General features: G+C 40.5%; 2 protein-coding genes across 2 annotated transcripts in view; both read left to right on the plus strand.

The window, feature by feature from the left end:
- Window positions 1-12,987, plus strand: part of SEC24D (SEC24 family member D) — a 116,317-nt gene that overhangs the window by 38,863 nt on the left and 64,467 nt on the right. The window lies entirely within an intron of this gene.
- The window catches only part of LOC104999669 (buccalin-like), a 2,414-nt gene continuing 1,969 nt past the window's right edge, over window positions 12,543-12,987 (plus strand). Inside the window, exon 1 of the mRNA XM_010855230.1 lies at window positions 12,543-12,980. Within this exon, the coding sequence (XP_010853532.1) occupies window positions 12,801-12,980 (180 nt within the window). The 5' untranslated portion in view covers window positions 12,543-12,800. The remainder of the gene's footprint in view (window positions 12,981-12,987) is intronic.

Below are 12,987 nucleotides of genomic sequence, written 5' to 3' on the forward strand. Positions count from 1 at the left end.
CTCTTGTGAAGTCTTTACGCCCTAGCTCAGTACTGCAGCATCGAGGTGCTCTGGTAAAAGGAAGATAATGCAGGCTGAGGTCCTTGGTCTTACTACATCTGCTTTAGTAATCACTGGGCCAGGATTCTTATAAGCCCCTGTCTAAACTCAGCAGGCGGAGAAGGCAATGGCACCCCACTCCAGTACTCTTGCCTGGAAAATCCCATGGACAGAGGAGCCTGGTAGGCTGCAGTCCATGGGGTCACGAAGAGTTGAACACAACTGAGTGACTTCACTTTCACTTTTCACTTTCATGCATTGGAGAAGGAAATGGCAACCCACTCCAGTGTTCTTGCCTGGAGAATCCCAGAGACGGGGGAGCCTTGTGGGCTGCAATTTCTGGGTTCGCACAGAGTCAGACACGACTGAAGTGACTTAGCAGCAGCAGCAGCAGCAAACTCAGCAGGATTAGAAAGCATGAGGTAGATCAATTGTATCTGTCAGCTGAGAAAGGTGTACCCAATTTATAGTTGCTATGCTGTATGCTATACTCGGTTGCTTCAGTCATGTCTGACTCTTTGCTACCCCATGCCTGTAGCCCACCAGGCTCCTCTCATGGAGTGTTCCAGACAAGAATACTGGAGTAGGTTGCCATTTCCTCCTTCAGGGGATCTTCCTGACCCAGGGATTGAACCCATGTCTCCGGCATTGGCAGGTGGATTCTTTACCACTGAGCCGCCTGGGAAGCCCGAAGTTTATAGTTAAGTGGCGACAAAGATAAGTGGTGTGTATTTAAGATCTCTGATATTAGGATGCTGTTAGTGGGTCCTGGGATCAGGACGTCCACTCTCTGTAGCTGCCATTCCTCCTTTTGTTGCCCCTGAGTGGTAGATGCCCACGTGCACATGGAGACAGACACGAGGTCCTGTAGCAAAGCTGGTCAGGTGGGGGCTGAAGGAAAGCCTTACTCGGACTGGAGCTGTGACTGTAACCTCGCGGTGGTCCAGTAAATTAGGCTGAGCTCTGGATTCTATTTGCTCGCTAAAAGCTGAAGTATAGACGCTTTTCCCAAGTTAAACCTGACCTTGGCTCTGATCCTTTGAGATCACTGACCTGATGCTTACCTAGCAGCACCTGAGCAAGAAGTAGAGCCTCTCTGCTGCTGCTGCTAAGTCGCTTAGTTGTGCCTGACTCTGTACAACCCCATAGACGGCAGCCCACCAGGCTCCCCCGTCCCTGGGATTCTCCAGGCAAGAACACTGGAGTGGGTTGCCATTTCCTTCTACAGTGCATGAAAGTGAAAAGTGAAAGTGAAGTCGCTCAGTCATGTCTGACTCTTCACGACCTCATGGACTGCACCCCACCAGGCTCCTCCATCCATGGGATTCTCCAGGCGAGAGTACTGGAGTGGGGTGCCATTGCCTTCTCCAGAGCCTCTCTAACAGAGAACAAATCTGTACTGTTTCTTGGGCCTGTCACGCCAGCTGGGACGGGGGGTAAAGTGACCTGGGAAGTGGTAGAGGGCTGCTGTATGACCCTTCAGAGAAGGAAGGAGGAGGAGAGAGGCAGTGTCTGCATGCACAGTGGCTGCCATCCCCTTTGAGGTGTTCACTCAGTCTTTTTATGGGTGCAGCAGAATGCCACCATCTCCGCTGAGAGCACAGTGAACTGGGTTGGAGTTGGGCATAGAAGAGGCACTGGGTTGTTCCTGGAAGCCAGTCTTACATGCAGTTATGGTCTCATAAATTGAGAAGTACATTCAGTATTTGCTTCGTGTCTTTTGTGATGGTCCCAGAAATTTAATATAATTCTCCTAAGTGGAAGTAGAAATGTTAGTTGCTCAGTCATGTCCAACTCTTTGTGACCCCATGGACTGTAGCCGCCAGGCTTCTCTGTCCATGGGATTTCCCAGGCAAGAATACTGGAGTAGATTGCCATTTCCTTCTCCAAGGGATCTTCCTGGCCCAGGGATCGAACCCACATCTCCCGAGTCTCCTGCATTGCGGGTGAATTCTTTACCACTATGCCACCCAGGAAGCCCCATCATTTTATCTACTCTTTTAGTGATGGACATCTGGCTATTTCTGCTTTTCGGCTTTTGTGAATAAAGCGGCTTCTGTAAATATTCTAGTACAAGTGTTTCTATGGACACGTATTCATTTCTCTTGGATTAATACCTGTGAGTAGATTGCTGGCTAATGGGGATACATGTTTATTTAGGTTTATAACAAACTGCCAGACCATTTCCCAAAGTGGTTATATGATTTTGTAGTCTTTTCAACGTGGTATCAGAGTTCCAGTTGCTCTGCATTCTCTCCAACCTTTGGTATTGTCGTCGTTTTAATTTTAGCAGTTCTGACTGCTGTATAGTAGTATCTGTGAGAGAGATTTCTTAAATTTTAATCTTGCTCCTTTGAATAAAATTTAAAGTGTTAGTGAATAACACATCAGTGTACATGCCACCATCATTAATAGATGTTAACGTTTTGTCATATTTGACTAAGAATTAAAACTTCGTAGGATATCTCTTCTTCCCTCCCGCTCTAGGCACAAACACTAATGAATTTGGTGTGTATCCTTCCTATACATGTGGATTTTATATATTTGACTTCATATATATGTGTCTATAACAGTATGTAGTATTTTTTGCTTTTTAATGAATCAATTACTTTTAAATAGGTACCATACAAACATTCAAAAGATGAAAGTGGTATACAGTGAAGAAGGTTGCTTCCTACCCCTCCGCCCCACCCTTACAATTCTTACTCATTCTTTGTGATTCCTTCTAGAAATAAGTATGCATATACCAGCATATCAATATCCATCCTTCAAAAATAAATGTGTAAGTGACAGTATAGCATACTATCACCACTCCACTCCACCACTGGCTGGATGAAAGTCTGGATCACCAAGCATTTAGGCCTTCTTGGCAGCCTTCCCTTTTGCGGTCTCCGCGACGCCCTCCTGGTGTATCTTTTCCAGCCTCCCAGGGAGAGAGCATTTTAGTTCCTTTTGTTACCATCCTCACTTCTAATCCTGGGGCCCATTAAGGCTTAAGTTTTGGGTTTCCTCTTTTTTTTTCCTCTTTCTTTTTTATTTTTTAAAGTATGAAAATATAATAACACATTTATAGGAGACTTGGAAAATACAGAACAAAGTTACATATAGTTCCACTATATATTGCAATTATTTTTTTAAGTAGACAAATTAAGATTTTTAGTTGGAATTTCAATATCAAACTCTCAAAAATTAATAGAATGAATATATAGAAAAGTAGAAAGATTTAGTAGACCTGAAAAGCACCATGAACCAATTCAACATAACTAAGATTTATACAGTTTTCATACAGTGATAGGATAAACTGGGAGGCACTGGAGTATATCCAGGGACATAAAACACATGCAAAAGTTTCTTGGTCTAAAGGCATTGAAATCATACAGAGTCTGTTCTCATGGAATTATGTTAAAAATCTGTATCAAAAGATATTTGAAAATAACTCGGGGTCTCCTCTTTTTTCTCTTAGACTCTGTATCCCCCCAAAGACTAAGTATCATCTGTAACAGTTACTGATGAGAATAATAATAGTCATAACTTATAAAGCACTTAGTGAACACAGTTAGAAATGTTTTAAATATATGTTCATTTAGTTAATTCTCATATCAGCCTACTTATTGTTCCATTTTTGGTATAAGGAAACTGAGGCACAGAGTTAGATAACTCTTAAGACCAATAGCTGTGAAGAAGGCTGAGCGCCGAAGAATTGATGCTTTTGAACTGTGGTGTTGGAGAAGACTCCTGAGAGTCCCTTGGACTGCAAGGAGATCCAACCAGTCCATTCTGAAGGAGATCAGCCCTGGGATTTCTTTGGAAGGACTGATGCTAAAGCTGAAACTCCAGTACTTTGGTCACCTCATGCGAAGAGTTGACTCATTGGAAAAGACTCTGATGCTGGGAAGGATTGGGGGCAGGAGGAGAAGGGGACGACAGAGGATGAGATGACTGGATGGCATCACCGACTCGATGGACGTGAGTTTGAGTAAATTCCGGGAGTTGGTGATGGACAGGGAGGCCTGGTGTGCTGCGATTCATGGGGTCGCAAAGAGTCAGACACGACTGAGTGACTGATCTGATCTGATCTGAAGACCAGGAGCTAATAAATGTTACCTAAGACCAGTGGCTACTAAGTAACAGAGCTGGGATTCCAAGCCAGGTGGTCAGAAGCCAGGTCCTTAACTCTAAGTCACTGTACTATTGCTGTCATTCATTCATTCCTGTATCTGTAGCCCCACCTTCACATACCCAAATGCCTTTCTAGAATCTCTCCTTGAGTACCTCTTAGAACCCTCACACTTAACATGTTCAAAAGTGAATTTCTGATCTCGACACCCTAAACCTGTTCATTCTTCCACATATCCAAGCCCAAAGCTAAACAGTTATAGTTAATAATAGAGAATAAGGGGTATGCTGATTTTTAAAACATATTTATTTGGCTGCACCGGATCTTAGTTGTGGCGTGTGGGATCTAGTTCCCTGACCAGTGATCAAACCTGGACCTCCTGCATTGGGAACATGGAGTCTTAGCCACTGGACCACCAGGGAGTTTCTGATATTTTATATTTATAACCTGTAATCAAGGAAATGAGTTTTAAAGTTTGTTTCTTGAAGGAAAATGGATTGCATGAATACTGTTATCCTCCTTCTGAATAGCATCCTAATTTCTTTTCCTCTAGAATAAATGACTTGCTTATTTTTAGGTATAGTAAAAGTTTAGGATTTTATTCCTTATATTGCCACTATTGCTGCAATTTAAAAAAAGATATCCTGCAAGATACCCTGATTTGGCATCTATCACAAGGATTTATTTAGTATAGCTTTTTTTTTTTTAAGTCAGTTCTGTTGTTTGACAGAACCTTTAAAGCATGTCATTGTGTTAGCAACGGACGATAAAAATAAACCTAACCCAAGCAATTACTACCCGAGAATGTTCCCCATGAGCATTTGCTTTGGAGATGTACGCTATTTCCAAGGACATATCTGTGTCATCTTTGTTTAATATTTCATGCTACTTACTATAAATTTTAACTTTTTTGGTATTTGTTTTAAGTGAAACCCATTACTATATTAATACAATTCAATATGAGGTATTTATCCAGCAAAAGTAATCAGTTATCTTGTAGGCTATTTTGCTTAGTAACCTGTGAATTTATTTTTGATGTTGTATTTTAAGAACTAAGGTAGAAATGGTAGATTTCTGGCAAAAATTATACTTAGTTCTTCATTTCCTTTAAAATAGGAACTTCTACATTTGGGGCAAGTATGTACATCATCTAATTATACATAAAATTAAGTAATTTCACCTATAAAACAGATGGCAGAAACTTTTACTCCATTTGGGAATAGATTCAGGAATATCTGTGAATTTTCATAGATTAGAAATGGATATAATAGTCAAAGTAATTTCCTTTCTTATTGATTTAATCAGATACTTTTTTTATCCAGGACTTTAAACTTCACTTGATTTATAATCAACTACTAACTCTGTAGGAACTTAGCTGGACTTTAGGGACACAGGGAAAAACAAGACCAGTTATTCTTGTCTAAAACAGGTAGAAAATCTGGGACATAACTAATTTTTGTACAGTGTGAAAAAGTGAGAATAATCTTATTCTTTGGAGTTTAGGTTCAGAGAAATTGTACCTTAGTTATGACTTAATGCTATGAAAGTGCTGCACTCAATATGCCAGCAAATTTGGAAACCTCAGCAGTGGCCACAGGACTGGGAAAGGTCAGTTTTCATTCTAATCCCAAAGAAAGACAATGCCAAAGCATGCTCAAACTACCGCACAATTGCACTCATCTCACATGCTAGTAAAGTAATGCTCAAAATTCTCCAAGCCAGTCTTCGGCAATACGTGAACCGTAAACTTCCAGATGTTCAAGCAGGGTTTAGAAAGGCAGAGGAACCAGAGATCAATTTGCCAACATCCGCTGGATCATTGAAAAAGCAAGAGAGTTCCAGAAAAACATCTATTTCTGCTTTATTGACTATGCCAAAGCCTTTGACTATGTAGATCACCACAAACTGTGGAAAATTCTTCAAGAGATGGGAATACTAGACCACCTGACCTGCCTCCTGAGAAATCTGTATGCAGGTCAAGAAGTGACAATTAGAACTGGACATGGAACAACAGACTGGTTCCAAATAGGAAAAGGAGTATGTCAAGGCTGTATATTGCCACCCGGCTTATTTAACTTACATGCAGAGTACATCATGAGAAAAACGCTGGGCTGGATAAAGCACAAGCTGGAATCAGGATTGCCGGGAGAAATACCGATAACCTCAGATATGCAGATTGACACCACCCTTATGGCAGAAAGCAAAGAGGAAGTAAAAAGCCTCTTGATGAAAGTGAAAGAGGAGAGTGAAAAAGTTGGCTTAAAACTCAACATTCAGAAAACTAAGATCATGGCATCCGGTCCCATCACTTCATGGCAAATAGATGGGGAAACAATTGAAATGGTGAGAGACTTTATTTTCTTGGGCTCCAAAATCACTGCAGATGGTGACTGCAGCAGTGAAATTAAAAGACGCTTCCTCCTTGGAAGAAAAGCTATGACCAACCTAGACAGAATATTGTAAAGCAGAGACATTACTTTGCTGACAAAGGTCCGTCTAGTCAAAGCTATGGTTTTTCCAGTAGTCATATGTGGATGTGAGAGCTGGACTATAAAGAAAGCTGAGCACCAAAGAATTGATGCTTTTGAACTGTGGTGTTGGAGAAAACTCTTGAGAGTCCCTTGGACTTCAAGGAGATTCAACCAGTCCATCCTAAAGGAGATCGGTCCTGAATATTCGTTGGAAGGACCGATGCTGAAACTGAAACTCCAATACTTTGCCACCTGATGAGAAGAGCTGACTCATTTGAAAAGACCCTGATACTGGGAAAGATTGAAGGCAGGAGAAGAAGGGGCTGACAGAGAATTAATTGGTTGTATGACATTACCAACGCGATGGACAGGAGTCTGGGTAAACTCCAGGAGTTGGTGATGGACAGGGAGCCCTAATGTGCTGCCATCCATGGGGTCGCAGAGTCAAACACATCTGAGTGACTGAACTGAGCTGAACTGAGTATGACTTAATGGATAAGGAAGTTTGTACTGTTATTAAATAGTTTAAATTATTTTTCTTCATGATTGTTCATAGTCTGATAGATTCGGTAGATATGCAGAATATGCCATTGGAAAGAAAAAGGGTTGGATGTCAGTGAACTGACAAATGGGGTTAACAAAAAAGGGAAAAACTGTCAGAGAAAAAATGAACACCAGCACATTACATCCACATCCGTCACCTACAGAAGGCACTGCTTGGTCATGCAGGAGCCTTAGCCGTCTTGCTGGCATGAGTTGGCAGAGTTTGGGCAGAGTTTCCACTGCTGTTTAATCCATCAAAGGGAAGAAAATCTGCTTCACGGTCATAGTTTGTGTGTCAACTTTTTAAAAGGAAGCCAGCAGCTTGCAAAAAAGGTGTTATCTGAGTTTTATAGATGGAGAAGTTCTACAGGTTATGGGGCAATTAAAATCACACAGTAAAATCATTGCTAATAAGTAATGCTATGGAAATCAAGGTTCCAAATTCCAAGTTCTTTCAGCAATATCTGGCTGACTGAGGTTTTATTTAAACACATAAAATAACATTCTTTTTTCTTGTTAGCAGAGATCTCTTGCTCCTACAAACTTGTGGGTTAGCTTGACATGTCCACCTTAGACCTCTTTTCTTGAAGTCTTTATTTCACGTTACTGCTTACTGCTCCTTGACGGCAGAGACCATCTGGACTGTGGCAGTGGGCTGGGCGTACTGTAGAGGTCCTGACCGAACAAATGCATTCTCCTGAGGGCTGGACAGACATTTAAAAGGCAAAGACAGACCAAACTGCTGAACAGTGGCTGAGTTCTCTAGGTATATTAGGCTTCTAACAAACTCTGTGAATACAGAAAAAAAAATCATTTCAGAGGTTGTCGATGTATTCTATCAACTATTAATGTGATAGCTGTATATTCTGTCATACTAATGAGAAAGGTTATACTTCATTTTAAAGAACAGAACAGAAAAGTAAGTAGGGAGACTATTTTAATAATTAATATTTTTTTTAGTTTTTGGTTGTGCTGGGTCTCTTTCTCTAGCTGTGACGAGCGGGGTCTGCTCTTCCTTGCAGCACGATCTGCTCACTGCTGGGGCTTCTCATTGCCCAGTGCAGGCTGTCGGTGCACCACGAGCTTTGTTAGCTACACAGGCTTGGTAGTTGGAGCTTCCAGGCTCCAGAGCACAGGCATAGCAGTTGTGGTGCACGGGCTCAGTTGCTCCATGGTATGTGGAATCTCCCCGGACCAGGGATCAAACCTTTGGCCCCTGCATTGGCAGGTGGATTCTTATCCTCTCTACCACTGGGGAAGTCCTAGGAAAAATTTTTGATCATATAAAGGTATTTGAGAAACCATGTTAAAAAACAGACTACTTTCTCCAAAGCACAGTAGATAGTAAGCATAATGTGGAACACTGGGCCAGGAAGCAGGAAATGTAGGTCTGTGCTGTGCCTTGTATTGTGACCTTAAGCTTCCATTCCCAAGAAGGAGAAGCCTATTCTGACGTTCTGTAAATCTCAAAGGCTAATGTCTACCTTCCTCTTCCACTCCTTCTTAGGTTTTCAGCATGGATTACCATGTACTTGTCACACATCCTGTATGTTATTAGAAATTCATGTGAACATTTTCAAGCCAACCCAAAGGGGTTTCATTAATATTATACTTTTAGTATAAGAAACCTATAATATATTATTTACTTAAAAAGTACATGAAGATTGTGAAACTATGCATCTTTATATCTAACCCGGATTTAGCTAGCTTTAGTTATAAATATGCTCTGCAGTGAAACTGATTACTGCATAAGACTGTGTCCTAAGGAACTTAAAGACTTATATCTTAAATTATTTTAAAATGAAAGCTTCAAAAGCCTGAATCTATTTTTAACATGTGTATCATAATCTTAAATTGTTTGCTTTAATGCAGTATTTTAAAAGTATTTACATAAGAACTTGGAAACATAGATTGTATGTACTCATGTAGAAATAGAAATATGAAACATAAGATTTAAAATATTTAATGTATAAAGTTACTTTAGAAACTGAATCTTATGCCTTAAGGATTTTGGCCGCTATTTGTATACTGCTATGAGAAAGTACTATGAAAAAAAGCTCGGCAGCTGGAGAACAGAATGTTATCCCTTTTTAGAATGGTGTTACAGCAGACACACAGAGCTGCCACATTTTTCAGGGCAAAGGTTGTTAGGATCCTGTTTTAAGTTACGGTTTAGAAAGTTAAATACACCAACCTTATTTTTTCAATCTTGAAATTATTCATATAAATATTTCTTTTATTAAATGGAGAATTATGTTGGGAGAAACAAGAAGAAAAGAGAAAGCATTCTTCCTTGGTTTGATTTTCAGTGAATCCATAAGTGGGTTTTATGACCTTTGGTGCCTGGCAACTGAGTGTTGTGGTTATTGAGTCGCTCAACTGTGTTCGATGTTTTGCAACCCCACGGACTGCAGCACACCGGGCTTCCCTGTCCTTCACTATCTCCGGGAGTTTGCTCAAACTCATGTCCATGATGATGGACATAAGTCGATGATGTCATCCAACATCTGTTGCCCCCTTTTCCTCTTGCTCTCAATCTTTCCCACCACCAAGGTCTTTTCCAATGAGTCTGCTCTTCTCATCAGGTGGGCAAAGTATTGGAACTTCAGCTTCAGCATCAGTCCTTCCAGTGAATATTCAGGGTTGATTTCCTTTAAGATTGGCTTGTTTGATCTCCTTGCAGTCCAAGTTACTCTCAAGAGTCTTCTCCAGCACCACAGTTCAAAAGCATCAGTTCTTCGGCGCTCAGTTTCTTTATGGTCCACCTCTCACATCAGTACATGACTACTGGGAAAACCATAGCTTTGACTGTACGGAACTTTGTTGGCAAAGTAATGTCTCTGCTTTTTAATATACTGTTTAAGTTCATCATAACTTTTCTTCCAAGGAGCAAGCATCTTTTAATTTCATGGCTGCAGTCTGTCCACAGTGATTTTGGAGCCCAAGAAAATAAAAGTCAGCCACTGTTTCCATTGTTTCCCCATCTATTTTCCATGAAGTGATGGGACCAGATGCCATGATCTTAGGTTTTTGAGTTTTGAATGTTGAGTTTTAAGCCAACTTTTTCACTCTCCTCTTAAATCTTCATCAAGAGGCTCTTCAATTCTTCTTCACTTTCTGCCATTAAGGTGGTATCATCTGCATATCTGAGGTTATTGATATTTTTCCCAGCAATCTTGATTCCAGCTTGTGCCTCATCCAGCCTGGCATTTCACATGATGTGCTCTACATATAAGTTAAATAAGCAGGGTGACAGGATACAGCCTTGACCATTTGGAACCAGTCTGTTGTTTCATGTCTGACTCCTGCTTCTTGACCTACATACACATTTCTCAGGAGGCAGGTAGTGTGGTCTGGTATTCCCATCTTTTTAAGAATTTTCCAGTTTGTTGTGATCCACACAGTCAAAGGCTTTAGTGTAGTCTATAAAGTAGAAGTAGATGTTTTTCTGGAGTTCCCTTGCATTTTCTATGATCCAGCAGATGGGCAATTTGATCTCTGGCTCCTCTGCCTTTTCTAAATCCAGCTTATACATCTGGAAATTCTCATTTCACGTACTATTGAAGCCTGGCTTGAAGGATTTTGAGCATTACTTTGATAGCATGTGAAGTGAGTACAATTGTGTGGTAGTTTGAACATTCTTTAGCATTGCCCTTATTTGGGATTGGGATGAAAACTGACCTTTTCCAGTCCTGTGGCCACTGCTGAGGTTTCCAAATTTGCTGGCATATTGAGCACAGCACCTTCACAGCATCATCTTTTAATATCTGAAATAGCCCAGCTGGAATTCCATCAGCCCCACTCTTTGTTCATAGTAAGGCCCACTGGACTTCACACTCCAGGATGTCTTTTCTAGGTGACTGGTCACACCATGGTGGTTATCTGGGTCATTGAGACCTTTTTTGTCCAGTTCTGTGTATTCTTGCCACCTCTTCTTAATCTCTTCTGCTTCTCCTGGGTCCATACTGTTTCTGTTTCTTGATTGTGCCCATCTTTGTGTGAAATGTTCCCTTCTTATGTACAGTGTCCAAGACCAGGCTCCCTGGGTGTGGAACAGTGGGCACAGACAGCCACTGCAGCTGAGGAAGTATTTTAGAGCCTCTCAATATCATTTTATCATTTATCTCACTATCATTTTATCATTTATCACTATCATTATCATTTCTAAGGTCCGCATTTTCTCACACTTTGACATTTCTAAAATAGGAGTATGTCTTACTAACAGTGACTTCTTAGCATTATGTCATGATTAGTTGGAAGCTTTGATGGGATTTTAGAATCATTGAAATACATCTGTGTACCCTGCTTGATGATTTCTAACTCCAGTTATGTTTTGTAGTAATTACTGGGACTTGAAGTTTACATAGTTGATGTGTCTTGTCAGTGGTAAAGTATGAGAAAGTAAAAAATTTAAAGATTTTTATTTGAAAGTTTCCTGAGCAACAAGTTCTCACTGAATCAAAGGCTAAACAATTTTTTAAAAATAAAGTCCTATTTTTAAGGAAGGAAGAAAAAGAAAGCCTGTGCAAACCTGTAGTTTCGAATTCTTTCATGGAATATTTGAAAATGACACCCGAGCTTGTCTGGTGCGTGAATGATCGGGGCGTGATTCTCTGGCAGGAGTTGAGCATCATATGGGCAGTGTGGTACGGGCAGGAGCTTGGGCGTCAAATGAAGTTGGGTGCACAAACTGCCCGTGAAAAATTCTCCATAACGTTTTTAAACCTCACTTTTCTCATAAAATTATAGCAGCACTTAACACTTAATTTACAAATAAGCTGGTATGAGAAATGAGTATCTTTATCATTGGTTACCACTGTTTGCTGTACAGAATTAAATTCTTCTTTGGAAAATTTCATTTAATCCAACATTCATTGGTTTGGGGTGTCTACTGTGAGCAAGGAAGAGAAGTATGAAAACTGTGGTAGCTTCCGTTCACCTGCAGTGTACACACCCAAGAGAGACACAGCCAAACCCGTCCAGTGACTGTAATGCCTGTCTCACTTCAGAAGGGGCAAACTGGCGTGGCTGCCACAGCTTGTGTTCACGTAAGAAGGGCAGAGCTACTCATTTACGTTTTTGAAAAGAAATGTTGCATGGTCTCTATCATTTGATATTATATTGCTCTTTTCTATTTTTTACTATTCAAATGAAAAACACCCACCGTTATAATTACATAAAAATGTGTTTAGCTTTTGTTTCTTCATAAGGTGCTTCATGGGCACTTGCTGGAATAATTTTCCCTCAACCTCCTTCACACTATCCTGCCCTTTTAGCCTAGTTAATTCCTGTTCACCTTTTTTTTTTTTTTTAAAGGAAAAAAACTCAGGAGAGCTTTCGAGAATTCCTGGCATTATACTCCCTGGAGCTCTAGTACTGTGTGTCACAGTTTGCAGTTGTGTATTTTTGTTTTTGACTGCTGTTTTTCTCCCATTAGATTCCATGAGGGTAGGGACCACCTGTAACTTTTTCTCACTATTTCGTTTCCCAAGACCTAAAACAGTTCCTGAGAATTTTTGCGCCAAGTAAATATTTAATTGGATAGTTTCATTACATGGTATCATTAGTGTATGGAAGTAAATTGGAATTTTGAGACCAGGTAATTTGAAGAGTTTGCCGACTTAAACAAAATGCACAATATGAGAATTATGAGTTGTTTTATTTGGGGGCAAAATAAAGACCATAGCCTGGGAGATAGCATTTCAGATACCTCTGAGAAACTGCTTCAAAGAGTTGGGAGGAAGGTCAGTATATATGTGATTTTGGTAAAGGGAGAGTACATGAATCAAGCACAGGTTTTTGTGAAGAAGGTATCTG

This window comes from Bison bison, unplaced genomic scaffold (genome assembly GCF_000754665.1).
Source record: "Bison bison bison isolate TAMUID 2011002044 unplaced genomic scaffold, Bison_UMD1.0 scf7180017864361, whole genome shotgun sequence".
Taxonomy (NCBI): Eukaryota; Metazoa; Chordata; class Mammalia; order Artiodactyla; family Bovidae; genus Bison; species Bison bison.